At 32.3% G+C, this 20467-nt stretch overlaps 1 protein-coding gene across 1 annotated transcript; it reads left to right on the top strand.

The window, feature by feature from the left end:
* Window positions 1-27: 27 nt before the first annotated feature.
* Chordc1 (cysteine and histidine rich domain containing 1) lies at window positions 28-19796 on the top strand. The gene is made up of 11 exons (XM_005341726.5): window positions 28-240; window positions 3663-3712; window positions 5850-5906; window positions 6576-6733; window positions 8403-8506; window positions 9018-9076; window positions 11974-12044; window positions 12951-13056; window positions 14835-14954; window positions 15455-15517; window positions 15766-19796. Exons 1-11 carry the CDS (start codon window positions 177-179, stop codon window positions 15910-15912), a joined length of 999 nt encoding a protein of 332 aa, XP_005341783.1. The 5' UTR covers window positions 28-176; the 3' UTR covers window positions 15913-19796.
* The last annotated feature ends 671 nt before the right edge of the window (window positions 19797-20467 follow it).

The raw sequence follows: 20467 nt of genomic DNA, 5'->3' as shown, positions 1-20467 counted from the left end.
TCTCTACTGCGCCTGCGCGACCGGAAAATTCGCGAAGGTTCCTGAAGCGGAACCGGCGGTTTCCGGAAGCCGGCAGCCGCCCTAAGATTCAGGTCAGCGCTTGCTACAGCAGAGTCTGTCGCACTGTCCTGCGGTTCCCGGTGTTTGGTCCTTGCCTGTAACGGTAGGAGAAGAAGATGGCCCTGCTATGCTATAATCGGGGCTGCGGCCAGCGCTTCGACCCGGAGAACAATTCGGATGGTAAGAGAACAGCGCTGCCAGCTCCCCCTCTCACCACCCAGAGATCTCGCGGGAGGCCTCCGGGTCCTCCGCGAGCCGCGGTGGCGCCGCGCGGGCCGGCGCCCCTCCTGGGCCTCCGCAGCTGCTGGAGACCCCGGCCGCCTTCCCCTAGTTCGGCGCCTAGCGAGCGCCAGCACCCGGCAGCCTTCTTGCACCGGCGAAAACCCTGCCCCGTAACTCCGACTGGATCCACGTGTCTCCGGGTCGACCCTCACTCTCGTATTTCGCCTCCAGTTTTGAACAAACACTCTTAACCTGCGTTCCCGCAGTCTCCTTTGGAAGTTAAAAGTTAAGGAGCCCTGCTAGCTTGCTTTGCGGTTCCCCTAGTATTGTTGACCGTGATTTCTTGGGGAGAGTGCGGGTATAGGGAGAGAGCAAAAGGAAGAGCGATGGGCAGCCGGTTAGCCTAGCATTTAAGTTTTGCCTCATTTTTAGTAGAGAAGTTTGTCTTGAAAGTCTGCTCTACCAAAAAGTTTTCTTTGGTTAGAGAAATTGCTTGATTTTTCTTCTCTGAGTTTTGACACAGCCGCCGTGGTGGCACATTTCATTATCCTTTGCAAAAGAATTTGTATATTCTTTGCAATAACCTCTTCGTTTTAATATGCCATTTTCAAAGTGCCCTAGCGAAGTATCCCTACAGCGCTTAGGTGTAGAGTTCCAGATGTAAAATGAAAGCAACTACACTAGGTTAACGCTGGGAAATAACCACCGAATCTTAATTTTGATTCTTAAATGGAAGAAGGAAATAAGCTGATTCCTTGAATATTATAGGAAATGATAGTGCTTTCTTAAATTCAGCTAGCATTTATTGTGTTTTTTTTTTTTATCCCAGACATTATTCTGTCACTTTACCACAGCAACTCTGTTAAGTATGTAGTAATAGAACCATTTAATAGATCAAAGGAATTCAACATGACAGTAACGTGGTTCGGCTTTGTGAAAGAGATTAAGGTATTTGAAATCTTGGCAGGCAGGTGAATTGGTGACATCATTTAAAATAAGATCATTGGTGCAAGCTTTTAAGGAAAAGATAAACCCAGTTTATGCATACTCAAGTTACTGTCCTTGACATTTTTATAATATAAACATGATATTACCCAAAGGGAATGTCAAGATGTTTCAGTGGGTAACAAACTTGAGAAGAGGAATTTTTAGTGTCTAATGTTGGTAATGTTGATCGCCTTGTGTAAAAAATGAATGGTGTTTTTAGGAAGTTATCTTTGGATCTTCAGCTCAGAGGAGTTAAAAACTTTTTGTTGGAAGTCAGTGTGTCCATGTGGAAATGGTGCTGTTCCTGAAAAAGAAGAGGGGCCAGGAAAGCCAACAGTGTAAACAGCCCCATGGATTAGTGGGCAACAGTACCACATGCAATAGGAAATTCCAATAAGATTGGTGAAAGTTTATTCACTTAATAAAAAGTGGGAATTATTTTTAGAGACTTTGGATAAATAGGCTAAGTAAATTGGTTGAGTAAATGGAAGATCAAGGAGATGATAGTAAGGATTAGAAGATGACTAAAAACACACTGTAGACTTGACAAGGAGAGACTTTTTATAGAATATGAGAGGATTGACCTTGTACGATAACTAAAATGGCATATTAAATGGGTAAAACTGAAGGTACAAGCAAGTTCCAAGTTATCTCTTGCATGGAGCTAGATGGCTGGTTCCATCATTCTTTAAAAAATCTTAATCTACACGTTTCTTGGTGGTGTGGCATAATTATCATGCTTATTGATTTCTCTGAAGATTTTTTCCCTCTGAACAAAAATCAGACCCTATTCTAAGATGATAGACATTTTAGTTTGTAATACAAATTTAGCAGGTGATTAAGTAAAAAAAGACATGGTTGGTGACTTGCATATATTAAAATACTTTAGGGAAAAGCAAAACTTTCAGATAGTATTTTATTTAATCCACACATATGAAGAAACTGAAGAGCAATACAATAAGAATTTTAGCCAGGGTCAGACCCAATATGAAAAGCTCTTGATAGCTAACCACTGTGGTGTTGTAGGTTCTTAATCTATAAAATTTGATTTGAACAAAACTGGCAAGCCTGATAAAAGCTAAAGAAGAAAATGTCCATGTGCTTGTTAGTAGCTTTTGTAAACAGTGATTTTCTAATTTTGTCCATACTAGTTATAGGATTAAGATCTGAGTCATTCCTGCTGCCATTCTGCCAGAACTGACCATTGTTAAGACGACTATTGCCTCAGACTATTTATATTATACATTGTAGACTTTATGTCTGTACATTAAATTTAATATTAATCAATACCATATTTCTTCTCTACTTCTACTCCCCTTTCAGTTTCCTGTCCTGCATACACATTTCAACTGCCAACTTTCTTTTTCATAATCTCTTCCTTGGGCTTATTTGCTGTACTAGGAAAATACCTAACACTTTCTGACCACATTAGTATAGTATTTATATAACACATGGTTACTAATTAAGTAATATTGGCTATTAATTCAGGATAAGGAAATTGCTCTGGGTACAAGGAATTAATAATTTTAAGGTAACAGGAATCAGGTAGAGGATGGAAAGATAAACAGACTAACGAGCTTGAGTGAGGTAACCTCATGAGAAAATTACAGAGGTGCAAGTTGACAGTTTCTCTAAGTTCATTTGCTATCTAGCTTGAGAATAAGTGTGTCTATATTATCTATTATCTATTTTTTTACAAAATATTCTACATTGCTAATTGTAATAAATAAATTTTTTTAAGAGAGTTAAGTAAAGATTGGTGCCATAATGGGGTTGGGAAACAGAAGCACTGAATGATCATGACAACCCCAATGAGTGTAGGATTTACACTTTTTTTTAATGAGGTTTGTACCTAGGAATTGATAACCTGTTTAGGACAGTTAAATTATAGTTAGATATTACAAGTTGTTTAAAATGTGGATCCTGTTCTTCCAAAATATGTTTTGGGGAAATCTCTTGAGCAACCTTTATGGATCAGTGCATGTAGGTACACTTAAGTTTAATAGTATTTTTGTAAAAACAGAATAGAAGTATGTTCATAATCTTAGGCATTGAAGTTTGATAATAAACAAATTTTACCACAAAGATTAGAAGAATATAGAATATATAATGTTATTAATCCTTAAACTGTTCTGTATTTGCTTTTTTCCCCCTCAGAATTTTTATCTATGGGCATCATGCTCTTGAATTAAAATCTTAACAGTTACTTATATAATATAAGGCACTTTGTGCTGTGCATCAACCAAGCATTAGTGAATTTTCAAGGATCTTCAGTGTTATGTACATTTGGAAAAGGAATTAAATCTTAGCAAACTGAAGGAAATAGTGTTGTATGCATTTTTCCTACATACATTGTAAAGAATGCCTTATTTTTTCTTTTCATTTTTGACCAGATGCTTGCACATATCACCCAGGTGTTCCAGTCTTTCATGATGCATTAAAGGTAGGAACTATATATTTTTTCAGTTTCTTCCTATTTGTATAATACATTTAGAAATGTAATAGTAAATATTTTCTCATCTTTTTTTACTGGCATGTCTGCTTTTCAAATGACCATTGTGGGGGGCTTTATGTGTGTATTCCACTAAAAGCAAAGAAGACAGTGAATGATGATGTTTACCGGTTATAAAATATTTTATTTGCAGTCCAAATCATTTTCCTAATGATTTCTTTACTTTCTAATTTTGAAGGGAAATCGAAGCAGTTATGATGAATCTCGGTCTTTCAGTTTATCACTGTTGGCCAATAAAAAAAGCTATGAACTTTAGGACTGATTGTTACAAACATGCTAAGTTTAGAATATGTTTACTTAAGAGAGAAATTACCAGTTTTTCACCTGTATTTCCTTAATGTTCTGGAGAATTACCAGAAATAATAGAGTGTTTTCTGAGCATATTTTTTATGATAACTTTAAAAAAAATGAAAAACGGATACATTTGAGGAGTTTCCTTTGTGTATCTAAAAGAAAATGCTTCCTGGTGGCTGTCCTGGTTTTAGGTACTACTGCTTTTATGCTGAGGAACATAAATAGCCTTATATGTTTAAATGTTGTTGATTTCTTTTGAATGTTCTGTTGATCTTCCAGAAAGCAGTTGGACTCTTTTGGCATTTAACTGACGCACAATCAAATTCAAAGTTGTATAGTAAATAACAGTTTTATGTTAGCTTAGTTCTGAGTGAGGAGAACAGAACTTCATTAGGGCACTTTGAGATTTAACTCTTTTTACAAAACTTGATGGGGATGAAAACTGTGTTTCTGTGGGGATATTTATTTTGCTGGTGGGGGGAGGAAATGGGGATTTTTCTCTTTTCTGGATTGCCATTTATTGATTATTTTTCTTTTATTTCTTTTCCCCCTATACTATTTCCTCCTCTCTGCTAAAAGTAGAAATACTTGACTTTGCAATCTTTAGCTTCCTATTTTTTCTCATTCTGTTTATTTACTCTCCAATGTCACCTCTGGGCTAATGATTTTTGTAGCATATCTCCATTCATGTATCTGTTCAGTTAGTTTCTAAAGCGAAGTAATTTTTTTGTTTCTCAGTTTTGTGGTTGTACTGTTTATTATTGTCTCTGTGATATTAACGCTTTTTGTGGACTTAGACTTTCCAAGATTATTGGATTTCACAACCCAGACTGTTTGGGTGAAATTTGTGCATCAGTATAAAGTCACTAGTTTTCTATTTAATCAAGTAGGAAATTAAACTTGCAAAAGATAGGACATTTTAATGTTAGAAGAATATAATACTCTAGGAAAGTTCTTCTCAAGAAAAGACAGTTAACAACCTTATGCTTTATATTGATCCTTTTCTTATTTTACTGAGGACTAGCAAAAGACCCAGAGTAGAATTTGAAATAGCTATCTTGTGTCATATGTGTATCCCAGTATTTGATTTAATTGTGTATATATGGTAAGACAGCGAATCTTTCTAACAGGATAACTGTTTTGAGATAATGCTATCAATGCTATTAAACAGTCTAAGGTGGTGAGAATTGGTTTCCTACATCTCTATTCAGAGAAAATAAAACTTTAAGGAAAATTGGCTTATAGGTACTTAAAATTTTCTTCAAAAAAAAAAAAAAGAAATCTGAAAGTACATGTTGTGTAAAAACTCAATACCAAATTCTTTATGTAGTTGAGTATATACAAAGTTAGTCCCTAATCCAAATTTGGGGCCTTTCATGTCTTGAGATTTCTGCCTTTCTTTTCCCTACTCTCTGTAATACGTTAGTAGAGATGATAACGTCACAGCCATTTTTTTAAGGCACTTGATATTTTGTTCAAAAATCACATAGTGTAGTACAGCGTAAAATGTTTTTCTTCTGAAAATTAGGAACTATTTTTAAAAATAAGCAATTTGTTTTAAGGTGCTTTCTTTCACGATAGGCCATAATATAAATCACTGTTTTTTTTGTTTGTTTTTGTTTTGTTTTGTTTTTATCAAAATTTGAAAAAACACTTTAAAGCTGTGAAATATGGAAGTTACTTCAGGATTCAAGGAGATAAGTATAAGAAGAGTGTTTCAGTGGGTTGTGGTTTTCATAGAAATAATTTTTAAGTTTTTTCTTATGTTTTATAGGGTTGGTCTTGCTGTAAGAGAAGAACAACTGATTTTTCTGATTTCTTAAGCATTGTGGTAAGTACTATTTTTTTCCCTAGATTATCTCCCTTTATGTACATTTTATGGAAGCTCCAGATTTGGGTAGTCTGATTTCTGTTATCTATTGACTCATCCTCATCAACTATCAGATAGCACTTTACTTTTAAAATGGAGTTCACCTTCCTTCCACAGCCTTTATAATAATCTATCTGCTTAGGAGATAAGATTTTAAGATATTAATTATTCATTGGTTATTTTATGTTTTTGACGTTAGCAGTATTAAAAGAACATCACAGAAGAAAGTGAGTGGTGGGCAACCATTTAAAGTATTTTCAGTTAGGAGAAATAAACTGTTATATATAAAGATACCATTGAGATATAACATTATTTTATATTCTACTAATAAAAAAAAGTTCAGTATTATGGCCTGTATTTTACAGGTAAGGAATAAGATTTTGAAAGATTATCTTGCTTAAGGTCATACAGCTTTTAAGTAGAACTGGTACACAAATTGAGATCTTGAGTACAAAAACTTTGCATATAAATAATTTGTGAAGTCTTTCTTAAAATATTTTATTTAGAGGTACAAACTCATTTTCAAATTTAGCAAATATATTTAGTTCATTAAAATAAATCAACATAATAAAAGTGTTTCTATTGTGGCATATGACACGACAACTCTTAATGAATGCCTTTCACTAACAGGGCTGTACAAAAGGTAGACATAATAGTGAGAAGCCACCTGAGCCGGTCAAGCCTGAAGTCAAGACTACTGAAAAGAAAGAACTATCTGAATTGAAACCCAAATTTCAGGAGCACATAATTCAAGCCCCTAAACCAGTAGAAGCGATAAAAAGACCAAGGTATACTTTTTACAGTTGCTTATTTTTGTCACACTTGAATAATAGCGTTTGTTCATGATATTTCTATTTATCATTTTGCATGATAGCATTTTTCTCTTAAATGAGCCTTTAATTTTATCCCCACTCAACTTGAGGCATGTACACAGTGAAACTTCATTGCAGATTTGTTTGTCATACCATCAAAACTACAGATTTATCTATTACCAGGGTAAGGGAGTCACACTTTTTTTTTTTTCCACTTGGCATGTGTCTTCATTGTGGCATGGTGAAGTTCTGTGAAGTGGTTGTTCTTGCATGAATTCAGTTTAAATTGAAATATGTATTCATACTGAGAACTGATGGTGTTCCTAACTTTTTCTCTATTGATCTTAATCTTAAACATTAATCCAAACATTAATCTTTACTTTTAGATGCCTAAAAACTGTTGTTACTAATACTGAGGAATTTTTTAATGCATTTGATTCTGAAGGCATATTTCTTGAAAGTGTCTTAATGTAGCTTTTGCTCCTTTTTAACTAAAATTCAGTTCTTCATAATCATTTTCTAATCAAACAGACGGCATATTGGGTTTACTTTTGTTAGGCTAGGTCTTCATAATGCACGTTAAGTACTGAATGTTTTAGAACCAAACTGCAGAACTCTAAGTAGATGGTAAAATTTTTTTTTAAACAGCTCTGAAAAATAATTGACAACACTTATTGAAATATGTGTTCATACTGAGAACTTACAGTGTTCCTGACTTTTTCTCTATTGATCTTAATTGAACATATTTATAAAGTATTGAATAATATGGGACCAAGATAAGATCCCCAAGAGACTTTTAGTGTGTTTGCTCATTAGTATTCTTGAGTACAGACCATTGTTAAACTACTCAGTAAATTATTTTACTCCAACTCCATTTATCCATAATCCTGGGATACTTATCAAATTCCTTGTTAGCCAATTTGAAAAATTACTGGAAAAAGATAAGGAAACATTTTATCCTAATTAATTTGATGATACTACAGGAATTATGAGGATAAAGATTTTTATGCACTTGTTAATGTCAGGTTTTTTCATTGTGGGTACAGCATGAATAGAATTTTTACTTTTATTGCTTTATTTATTAATATTCTTGATATTTTTGGATGGACTTAAAGTGGAAATGTAAAACTTAACCATTATGAAATGTTACGCAGATTTTGTTTTTAACCTCTTACCATACAATTGTATCTGAATTTATAGTTCCATCTACCAGTATCCATATATAGTAAACCTCCCTACTGGTAGAAATGAGTATGGATTCGCTGCCTGTATGTTATGTGCATAGCATTTTACTTGGGCATGAAACGTAGAAGAATTCCACAGCCCCTTCCTCGGAGTTACTCATCTTGTCAAACATAGATTCCTAATCTTTACTCTCTTTCCACTGGTCCTGATGATTATTAATTGAATGTGCCTACAATAATTTAATTACTTGAGACTTAATGTTTTAACATAAGAAAGAGCTTTTCTGCTAAAATGTAGATTGTAAAATATAGCAACTATTTGTAAGATACTTCTTATTAAGAATAACTGGATTCATAAAGCACTTAACATCTCAAAAAGAAGGTTTTAAGGTTTTTTTAGTTTGATTACAAGGACATATTTGGTACATTAATAATAGTAACAGGGTTTCAAAATTCTCCAGCCCAGATGAACCCATGACAAATTTGGAATTAAAAATATCTGCCTCCCTAAAACAAGCACTTGATAAACTTAAACTATCATCTGGGAATGAAGAAGATAAGAAAGGTAAGATTTTGTTTTATTGTATTATAATTTTTTCTATCCAATAAACTTTCAACCAAAAGTTTACTAAATATGACCAGTTGACACATTATAATAAAAATATTTTTCCCAAATGCAAAATAATAGCTCAGAATAAATGTGTAGTTTATTCTATTAAAATTGAGAATCTACTTAAAGTTTTTTCTTCTCTATGGTTTATTATTTTTTAATAGTTTAATTTCTTTGATAATCAAAAATGTTTCTTTGTGTATGATGTAAAATATATTTAATGTTCTGTGACATATACCTAATACCTTAGGACAAAATTATCCTTTCATAAATTCTCTTTGACGTGGTTATTAGATAAGTAGTACGTTATAGAATAAAAATACAACATATATCCTTTTGACACTACAGAAGAAAACCTAATTACAGTAGATGAATTATTATATGACTTTTTGTAGAAAAGTTGCATCTTAAGAATGGCACTGCAGTGAACTTCTGTTATTTATTTATTGATTTATTTTCATTTTAGAAGATGACAGTGATGAAATTAAGATTGGGACCTCATGTAAAAATGGAGGGTGTTCAAAGGTATGTATTATAAATCTTATTATGTTATGAAGTAGAATTTTAATTTTGAAGAAAGAGGGTACAGTTCATTCTCAATTTAGAAATTAGTTGTGTGCCTATTATACATTTGGCAGTATGCTGAGGAGTAGGGCTGTAAACATGGAATACAGACTAGAATCATGTGAGTCTGTCTAATCACCATTTATAAGCACTTTCTATGTGCAGTACGTTGTAGGGGTGGGAAATACTGGTTATTACCCAAAAAATCTCTTTTTTATGGAGCTGGCATTCTAGTATGGGTGCAAATACAAAAAAAATGTTAAATATGAATTCAGGTAGATATGAAACAAGTAAAAAGAAGGAACTAGAGTGCATGGAGTTGGGAGTTATCATTTAATAAAATTGTCAGTTATGTTCTTTTTTACATGGTGACAGAATTAGAATTCTTTATAATGTAGTAAATGAGTTACATACCTGGGGGAAGAGTGCTATAGATAGAGCAAGCAGCATGAGTAGAGGTGTTAGAGCTTGACTATTCAAGCAATAACAAGTTCAGTCAAGTGAAGTGTGATGGAAAATTACCTATCTTAGGAGTTACAAAAGGATGTCTGTGACTAGTGAGTAGCCAATATATGCTGAAGAACCGCAGTGGAATTGGAAGAGAAACCAACTTGGATGCTATTATGGGCAGAGATAAGAGTTTATTGAGAAGTTGTTATGTATGCAATATGATCAAACATCTCAATGAGACCTTATCCTGCTTACTTTGTAAACATTTTCTCCCTCTCTTTTTCTCTCCATGGCCTTTAAAACTTTATGTCATTTTACTACTATCTAACTTGTCCCACCACTCATCTAAGGTTTATAATGTTTCGGTTTGTTCTTTTTATCTCTTGATGCTTTGAACAGTGCCTGACATGGCAAATACATGTAGAATGTATAGTATAATTGGAAATATTGGTAGCACTTGCTAATGGATTACATGTAAAAGGAAGTTGGGACTTGAACATCTGAGTGATTGCTGTTGCCATTAAATGAAAAAGTGAAGATGATGAGAGGCCAGGTCTTTATTTTTCTCTTCTGTTAAGTTTAAAATCAGATTGCTGATTAAGGGGTGGAAATAAAATTATTCACATGTATATGAGGTAGAAGTAGTAGATAAAAGGAAATTATTAATTCTTGGAGTGAAGGCAGTACAAATAGTAGAGTAATAATGGAAGAAAGAAGATGAAAGAGAAAGTGTTAGGTGAGTTTTGAAAACAATGAATGAGAGTTATGAAAATATGGGGGCAAAGTGTATTTTAGTAGCCGTGATACCAGTAGTATAAAGAGAACGTTAAGTAATAGGAATGTTATTCAATTTGCTAGTGTGGAATTGAGATTAAAAGAGGTTAGTAATAGTAATGGTCAAATCTTAATAGTGCTGGAAAGTAAGACCTTACTTTAGATTATGGAGACCATTATAGAAATTTTAAATCTTTTTCATGGAGGTATATAACAGAAATTTGTTAAATCATGTACAAATACAAGTTTATAGCTAAGGGATTTTCAGAGGAAACACATCATCATGGTAGAGCACTCTTACCATTCATTTTTCCCTTCTGCAAAGGATACTGCATTTTTCTATCAACATTAGTTGTGCCAATTTTTAAATTTAATATAAATAGAATGTACTTTTTAAATTTAATATAAATAGCATGTACTTTCTTTTTTGTCGTCTTTTGTTTGTTAGGTTCATGTTTGTTGCATATAGTCATGGCTTTGTTATTTTTTATTTTGTTTCATTTGATTTGTTTTCATTTTGTTCTTTTTTGAGTTGCCATGAATATTTTCTCATACAGGGGCACATTTAAATGTGGAAAGCACCTGGAGCTAATTATTGTATAAGGTGTGAGGTAAATCACTCACACTTTATAAATTAAGAAAGTGATAGTAATTAGATATTTTACTGAGATAGCAGAAATCAAAGGATGAGAAATGAGGTAGTAGAAAACTTCATATAGTGTAATTACCTAAAATCTGCTAGGTCATCAGTAGGGCTAGGAAATTAAACCAATAGATTTTTTCAGAGTAACAGGATTTCATGATAGACTACATGTAGGTGGACGGAGTGGAGAAACTAAAGAGCACTTACAGATATTGATTTTGAGAGACTACTTATGATGCCATCATATAAGATGGGAAGAACAGACATGGGGAGTTATAGTGATAAGTTTAAAATCTAACATACTGGGATTTATGTGCTCACATGATAACTTAGGAAATAAACACACTCAATACTTCAGATTTACAAAATGTAAACATCAAATTTTATGTTCTGTTCATGTAGATAGTTACTATAAATACAATAGTAGAGAGAAAATAGGCTGCTGGCTGCTTCCATGTTTTATTAATCTAACTTGTGAATTCATCTGTAGAGATTTTACATATAGCAGCTTATGGGGCCTAGATCTTACAAACAAACCATGAAGAGATCCATAGACATAAATATAAGTACATCTGCAGCTCATTTTACCATTTGAGGGAAGAGAAATAACCAGCACTATAGAATTTCCAGAATTATGTATTAGATTTCTGTTAGCATTATCAATTTGTTAATTGATAATGCTAACAGAGTTTGTTATATACCTAATCATGCTGTATCTCTTTCTGATGAAGATCCTAATCTATTTTGAATGTTTCTGTAAATTTAAATACATGAATATGGTTGAATTTCAGGCTATGAAAACATTTAATATGTTATCTATTGCCTACTTTTTTATTTGCCTTTTCACAAGAGCCTAAAATTTAACCATATGTAAAATGGAATAATTTTTTATTTCTTATTGGGATGGCCTGCAATGTAGTACTAACAAATATGTGTAAGATACAACTGAGAGATAAGGCAGCTAAATTTGTTTTTTTCTTTTCTCTTTTAGACATATCAGGGTCTACAGAGTCTAGAAGAAGTTTGTGTATATCATTCTGGAGTACCTATTTTCCATGAGGGGTAACTTATGCATGACTAATTAAAATACCTTATGGTAGAGATTAGAAATTTAAACCTTCATATATTTAGGTACTTACCATGCAGTGTTATTAAGTATTCTACTTAAATTGCTGTTTAATTTTTATAGTAACTTAAAAATATGGGATTTGTCTTAACAGAAGAAAAACAAGATTACAGTTATTAAGTGGCCATTGTGATTTAAACACTGTATTTTCCATTTCAATGTGATGCTCTTCTTAGTTGGGCTAAAGCTAAACTCTTTTTTGTTTGAAAGACTGTCTGACATTTGGCAGCACATTTAGAATTTTGGCTCAGGGGCAATTAAGGCATTACTACCCAGGGAAACTCCTATTTTTCCAGTCTTCAATTGAGAGGTTGTCTGTAGTTTAAAGAAATAGGACAGCTTTCAAAATCTTCCTCTGTTTCCTTATGTTTCAAGGCTCAAACCTGAAACTGTTGCAATTTTAGCTTCCTGTGTTAGATTTTTCTTAAAGAATGATAATTTTCTTCTACTTTGGGATTGACCATCACAGGTTGTATAAACATTAGTTGTTAATTTCATAGTCTTTACCAGGTTATTGAAATGAAATGATTATAAATCTTGTTGTATCACTTTTTGTTAGCTTCATGAGGACACTGGAGTGCAGGCTACAAGTGGAAAATTGATTGGAATTTTGTGATAGTTTTTAGTCTATGCTCAGGAGCTTCAAATTTACATAATAAGTGGCATTCTCCTTTTTAAATTATTGTCTTTTCTCATGTGTGTCCATTTTTACTGTTCTGTAACTTAAGCACTGGTAAATACTAAAGTTGCCCTGATTTTTAAATTATGCTTGCACTATAATATTTCTATATTTAATTGATTGTGAGGTTTTACTTCTGAAAATTTTTTATAATTATTTGAAGGATGAAATATTGGAGCTGTTGTAGAAGGAAAACCTCTGATTTTAATACGTTCTTAGCCCAAGAAGGCTGTACAACAGGGAAACACGTGTGGACTAAAAAGGATGCTGTAAGTAACCTTTTCAAAATAATGACACCGAATTGTGTTTGTCTGAGTCATTTTTGAGAGATTTGAAAATCTTTCAGTGTATATTTATAGAGGAATTCTCACCCTCACAAATATTTTATTAATATTTTGTTAATGTATCCTTCTTTGTTGTCGTCATCACCTTCATCGTGCCCAACCCCTACACCACAGAAAAAACTGGTCTGAATCAAACTCTCAGCACTGCCTGTTGAACAAAATAGCTGTTGCATATGTTGGTGTAGGTATATGGGTTTTTGTGAAATACTAGAGCCTGTTAAAGTGAAGCTTATTATGAAAATTAATTTCAAATCCTGTTTCCACATTATGTTTTGTTTTTTTTAAAAACTTTAACCATTTACAGATGCACAAATGCCTCATCTAGTGGCCAAGGAGTAGATTGCAGACTTGTTTCAGTAGAATTCTTCTGAATTCCTTTGCTTACTCTGGGGAAATATTAATTAATCTTCCATGCTGTACTGACACTAATAAACTCCAAATAATGACCCTTTTCAGTTCAGATGGACACAATAATATCTTTATTGATTTTATTTATTTTATGTGGTACTGAGGATTGAACCCATGCGAGGCAAGCGTTCTACCTCTGAGATATAACCCCAGCCCCAAACTTGTACTTTTTTAAAAAAACTTTTTCATACCTTTTTCATCCCTGGGATTGAACCCAGGGATGCTTAACCACTGAGTCACATCCCCAAGACAACAACTTAACTTCAAATATAGAAACCTTTATTTTTTGTATTGAAACAGGATCTCACTAACTTGCTTAGTGCCTCCCTAAATAGCTGGCTTTGAACTTGGAATCCTCTCCCTCAGCCTCCCAACGTGCTGGGTTTACAAATGTGTGCCACCATGCCAGCAAAATTTGTGCCTTTTAATTTAGAAAGTTATTGTAAATTTTCAAAAGTTAGAAATTTATTCATATTTGAACTGTTGACTTTGTATTCACACATGGTTAACTATTATAAGTGTATCCTCCAAAGTTAAATAATTCATTCAGCATGAATCTTCCGTTAGTAGAAAGTTATGTCTGCCTTTGTATTTTTCCCAAAGTTCAATTTAAGTATTAGATATATGAGATAGTAGCTAAGGAAAAGTTATGAGTGATAAATTTATTATTTAAACTTAGTGCTGTTGTACCAAAGTGTAAATGCTGCCTTTTATAATGGTAGTGTCATGGAGTTTACTTATGTAATTTGATTTAAGTTGTTCTCATTTATAAGACAAATCACCATTTGCTTCTTTAAGAAAATGAATTGGTATGGCAATAAACCACTAATAATTGAGGGTTACTTGAGAGTAATTGAGGATTACTTTTGCTTTTTTCCCTTCTTTTCCCCCTGTATGTTAATACATAAGGACAAGAGGATTATGTGCAAATGGTCATTTTTCTCCCAAATTATTATTACTTGTAGAAAATATATTGAAGGTTTCCATATTTGAAGTTAAGTTGTTGTCTTGTTTATCCCACTGAAGCAACATCCTTTCTAATTTTCAGTCTTCAAAGAATGTTTTAAAAGAGGTACTTAGTGGATAGTAGGATTTAACTATTAAAATACTCTTGTATTGTGTTATTTTATAGTTTAAACTTCTTGGTGGAAACTTTGGGAGTTGATTGTCCTAAAAACATTATGTTCTTAATTTGCATAGTAATTTTCCTCTACTTTTCATGGGTCAAATTCTTCTTTTGAACAAATTAATTATATGGTGCTTTTTAAACTTATAAAGGTCTTCTTACATTTCAGGGGAAAAAAGTTGTTCCATGTAGACATGACTGGCATCAGACTGGAGGTGAAGTCACCATTTCAGTGTATGCTAAAAATTCACTTCCAGAACTTAGTCGAGTAGAAGCTAATAGTACATTGGTAAGTACACTAAACAGCTGAATCTAAATTGTCTTGCTCACATTGTTTTGACATTACTGCATTATGAAATACTGTTCTTATTTCAATGGATTTTAAAATCTTTCCCATATAAACTGGGCATGATGGCAATGCCTGTAATCCTAGCATCTGGAGAGATGGAGGCAGGAGACTCCCAAGTTCAAGTCTAGACTCAGAAACTTATTGAGATCCTGTCTCAAAATAAAAAGTAAAAGCTGGGAATGTAGTTCAGTGCCCAAGTATCCCTGAGGTTTCAATTCCCATTACCAAAAACAAAAAAAGTCTTTTCCACATCAAAAAGTAATTTTAAATTATATTCATGGAAACTTTTATGAATGAAAATCTAAAATTTATTATAGGGTTTTCTCCTAAAGCATATTGGAGATAGAGTAGCTTATAAAAGTTGCCTGATAATGTGGTATTTCATCCTCAGTATGAAACTTCAAGTAAATTTTTCTTTTCTATCTTTTTTTTTTTTTTAGTTAAATGTACACATCGTATTTGAAGGAGAGAAGGAATTTCATCAAAATGTCAAATTATGGGGTGTAAGTATTATGAACCCATCAAAATTTCGGGTAATTTAAAGTACCATTTGTAGAATAAAAGGCAAATCCTTTAATAAGTGGACTACAGATCTGTAACTTTATTGTCCTACAAAAAAATCTAAATATTGGTATACAGATGGCCTTAGAGGCTTGAGGTTGGGATTTTTAGAATAAGGAAGACCAATATTTTCCTCTGGACTAAATGAGACCCAAGTTTATTTACTCTTAGGCTTCTTGATATGTTACAGGTGATTGATGTAAAACGAAGCTATGTAACTATGACTGCAACAAAGATTGAGATCACCATGAGAAAAGCTGAACCTATGCAGTGGGCAAGCCTTGAACTACCTACAACCAAAAAGCAGGAAAAACAAAAAGAAGATATTACAGATTGAGGTCGGGGGAGGGCTGTTGCCTATTTCAGAATTCTGAATGTGTGGTGAAGTGGTGGCTTGCTGCTGTAACTTTTTGTTGTTGAATCAGGCATTTCAGGGTCATATTAGGTTTTTGTTTTTAAAAGCCAAAGTCAAATTATCTTTTTGTGTTGCCATATTTTGCGTTCCATAAGATTGATTATTCATATCTTCTCATTGGTGGAACCATAGTTATGTCCCTTACTTGAAGAAGCTGGAAAATAGCTCGAGTGTAATTGCAGTATTTCTTAGTGTATTATTATTATGTTAAACAAAGAAATAATAAGGGACATTTGTTTTTTTATACTTCTGTTATCTTATAATTATTAAAGCAAGATGAAAATGTCAACTTTTTAATCAGTTTTTTTTTTTTTCCCCTCTTTGTGGACCTTTTGTTCCTATAATACTTGAAAATCTTCAAGGAAGAAATGAAGTTCTGCATTGTTTTTGTTTGTTTTTGTTTTCTATGTGGGATAGTCACTTTTTCCAAGAGGACTATCCTAGGTAAAGTGGGGGCAAAATATATGCACTGACCAACAAATTACAGTTTATTCACGGTTAATTTAATTTTAAAATTACATCATTACCTATATTACTTGCCAAACAGTATGACTTAAGAGTAAAGGAAACAAGACTGGAGAGAGATCAATTTGGTTAAAATTCACTATTTTTATAAGACTTAAGCAATAATGTTAAAAATCTTTCTCCTGTTTAAGGGTCTTTATATGATGTTATGACTAAATGGTACTTGATTTTTCAGTCTAAACCCTCTTAAAACCTTCAGTTACCTATTTAAAAAAAAACAACACTATCTGGCCTTATTGATAGAAAAATACCTAAAATTATATCTTAAAGGTTTGTGGAAATACAGTAGAAAATGAGAAAACTAAATACATAAACTTTGCTTTATGCCTACTATTACATGTTAAATAAAATAGCTTTTTTAAAGGCTTTCAAGTAGAGCTTGACAATTATAGTAATACAATGTTGATCATATATTGTATTTTATTGGTATTAAATATATGTAATACATGCTTTGATTTATTTATGCTTCTCAGACCATTAGTGAATAGGTCGCTTTTTGAGGTAATACAGAGTTCAAGAAGGAAATTTTAAGAAATGTTATGCCATTCAAACTGGCATAACTTAATAAATTTGGTTATTATTAGGCTTATACAGATAAATGAAAGTCAAAAAGTTTTCCAAACCCCTTGAGTATATTCTAGGTTAATAGAACTCTTGCAAAGAAAAGTGTGCAGAAGTACTATTTTAGTTCATAAGAGGTTTGTATATATCATTCTGTTACTCTTAGCAAATAACTAGTAGATATATTAGTTATAATAATTATTTAAAGATCTAGCTCTGTCACAGTTTTACAAAGTTTGGCACCCAGGCTTTGTTGACATTAAAACAAATGGCAAGAAATTTGGGGCAATAAAAGTGTGATCCAGATAGAGAATGTAACTATTAGTATTGAGAGAAGTATTTAAAGTTTTGACAACTTGTCTTTTTGGAATTAGTAACCTGTGTTCTTTGTAAACATGGAACCTTGTTTGGAGAAAGAAATTGATTCGTAAATTTGATTTAAAGTAATTATCATTATACCTTTTGTAATGTTTTCTTCTTGAGTCTGTTTTCTCCTGTAAAATGTCTTCATTTTTTAGGATTTAAATATTATTTAAAGCAGGTGAGAAATTCAAACCTCAGACTTAGTTACAAAGCACTGATTATTTTTTTTCCTTTTTGATACAACTATGTAGTCTAGTTACATTAGTGAAACTCATAAAAGGATAGATAGGTAGAGTATGTTTTACTCTATCAATTTTTCAAAAAAGTTAATAAAACTTGTTAATTTACTGAGTCATTTGTCTAGAATTATGCTATGTCTTTCTTTGCATTCAGAGTAATTAATATAACAAAGCAGTCGAAAGCTGGGTATGTGAAACATTTGGTAACTGACTTCAACACAGGAAACTTGAAATGCCATTTTTATTGCCTAGCTAGCACATTTGCTAATGTAAAGAAAGTAATGTTGAGCTTACTTTTTTAACCTCTTATTTTGAGATAATTTTACATTGAGTTGCAAAAATAGTAGAAGTTCTTTAAATATCTTTCTCTTATGTTAAAATCTTACATAATCACAGGACTTTTATACAGCTAAGAAGTTAGCCTTGGTACAGTAATGTTAACTAAAATAGAACATTTAATTTTAACCAGCTATTTTTAGTAAAACTCTTAAAGATCTATCCTATTCTTGAGTCCTATTCTAGTTGTAATAATTTTAGTTAATATAAATGATTAAAAATATTAACAAACGTTTACAGACTGATGATGTAACTTCTTGGTGTACCTATACATGGCAAAGGGCTGATTTTACTTTATAATTTCATTTTCTGCCAGAAATTTTAATTCTTATTAAGTATAAATTGTTCAGTTTTCTTTAGACAGTTCTTCAAGCTCCAAGAATGAAGAGAACCTTAAAGCATTCTTGCACATATTTTAAGGGGCCTTAAAGCTATTGTTTAACCTATCCCCCACATTTAAAAAAACAACAACATTCATTTCTAAGCCTGTAAATGGATGTCTTGAATACACAAACAACATGTAAACTTTGAAAAATTCATTCATGAGATCTGGTATCCATTTTAGGGCTGTTTGAATGTTAAAAAGATTATTTTTTTTGTTGTTTTATTGAAAATTAAAGTCCAGCTTGTTTTAGTGTTGTTTTGATAGATTTTTGTTTTTTCTTTTTTTGTTTGTTTGATAGGTGAGAAGTTGTTTATCTTCCAGCTCCTTCCCTACATTCTTAAAATTTAAATTCATCTAATGTTGCCTGGCTTGCCTGTTCTAAATTGATTATAGATGCCTATGTCTTTGTGCATGTGGCAGTGTCCCTAAAACACAAGGCTTGAAAAGTTTTTTTTTTTTCTGCAGAGCATTGCTTAATTTTAAGTTTTCATGGTGTTTGTTGATGTAGTTTCTATAAGAAAGTTTTCTAAAGATCGTCTTTTCACTAAATGCTTAATTAATGACTTTTTTAATTCTCCAGTTTAGTAGGACCCCTTTAATGTACAATAAAATAAAATAAAACAACAGTTAAATGTTTTTATGTTGCTTAAAGCTGCATGTCAAAATAGTTATTCCTTTTCCACTAAGCAGATATCCTGTTTAGATGAATAGATTGTTAAATTACTTTTTAAAGAGATTTTGCCAATTAAAGTAATATTAGTGATTCAGCTTAGAAAAGACAAACCTCCCTAAATGTACTTCACTTCTCCAACAGAGATATTAAGTGAATGTATTAGTTTTATTTATTTATATTAATTTGTTATTATCTGTGTCCTTTTCAGACTGCATGTAATCTTAACTGTGGGTGTTTTGACCATGGGTATTTCTGTTTTTTAGTAAAGTACTTAGCATATTAGTTGGTTCTTTAAAATATCTGACATGCAGCAATAGTGGGCTACTCACTATTCAAAGAATTTAAATGAGTATGAACATAGTTATAATGAGGTAGTTTCTGTTGATATATTTCAATTGGGGAATATAACAATTATGAGAGTTTCTATTGTTATATTACAGTTGGGGAAACTGATTTATTGCTCTGGTTCGGTAACTTAGAGTTTAAACTAGTGAGTTGGGGAGTAAAGATTTCAGACTTAGGCAGCCTGACTGTATTCTGTGCTCTTAACCACTATTGTGTGCTGCTTTTATTTACCCATTGAATGCATAAGCTTTGCAAAACATTGACATATAGCATGGAAAATTATTAACAGTATGTTGATAACTAGGAACAAATTTTTTGTTAGATGTATTTGGTTAGAAAATAAATTTATAAAATAAATTACACAGTCCTTTTGCCTGGATGGTTTGGTTTTAATAGCCTATTAAAAACTTATCACTTGTTATTTGACAACTTTTAGAATAGTCTCAGAATCCTCAGTGCAAAATACCATAAAAGTTTCCATTGCCATTTTGTTAATGACAATACATCTTTTAAATGAGAATTCATATTTCTGCATTAATGAAATGGCATAACTACTGAAATATAATCAGGTTCTTTGTTTAATTTGGAATGTCTGGAACATCTAACTAAGAATGTCGGAAGATAGGATTGTAAACATGGGGACTAAATAGTAAAGGATCATTTGAATTTTGACTTCATCATCAGGCCAAGATTATCAGAATACCATTTCTAGACAAACTCTGTCACTATCAGTAGAAACTTACTGGAAATGCAAATTATCAGGTCCAAACCTAGACCTACATCAGAAACTGGAAATAGGGTCCAGGATGTGCAGAATGATTTCTGGATTCTGATAAACAGTAAAATTTTCAAAATTTTAAAGCCACTAAGAACATGGTAATCTCAGTAGGCTTATTTTTTTAATGAACTTTGTTTTAAGAAAATTTGGGATTTGTATAACAAAGGTGACGATATTACAGTTTCTATGTACACAACTAATTTCACCCTTCATTGACGTATTAGTGTAATATAGCCCATTACAATTAATTGAACCAGTATTGATTCATTATA

This window comes from Ictidomys tridecemlineatus, chromosome 4 (assembly GCF_052094955.1).
Source record: "Ictidomys tridecemlineatus isolate mIctTri1 chromosome 4, mIctTri1.hap1, whole genome shotgun sequence".
Taxonomy (NCBI): domain Eukaryota; kingdom Metazoa; phylum Chordata; class Mammalia; order Rodentia; family Sciuridae; genus Ictidomys; species Ictidomys tridecemlineatus.
This window is presented reverse-complemented; position numbering and strand designations above follow the sequence as displayed.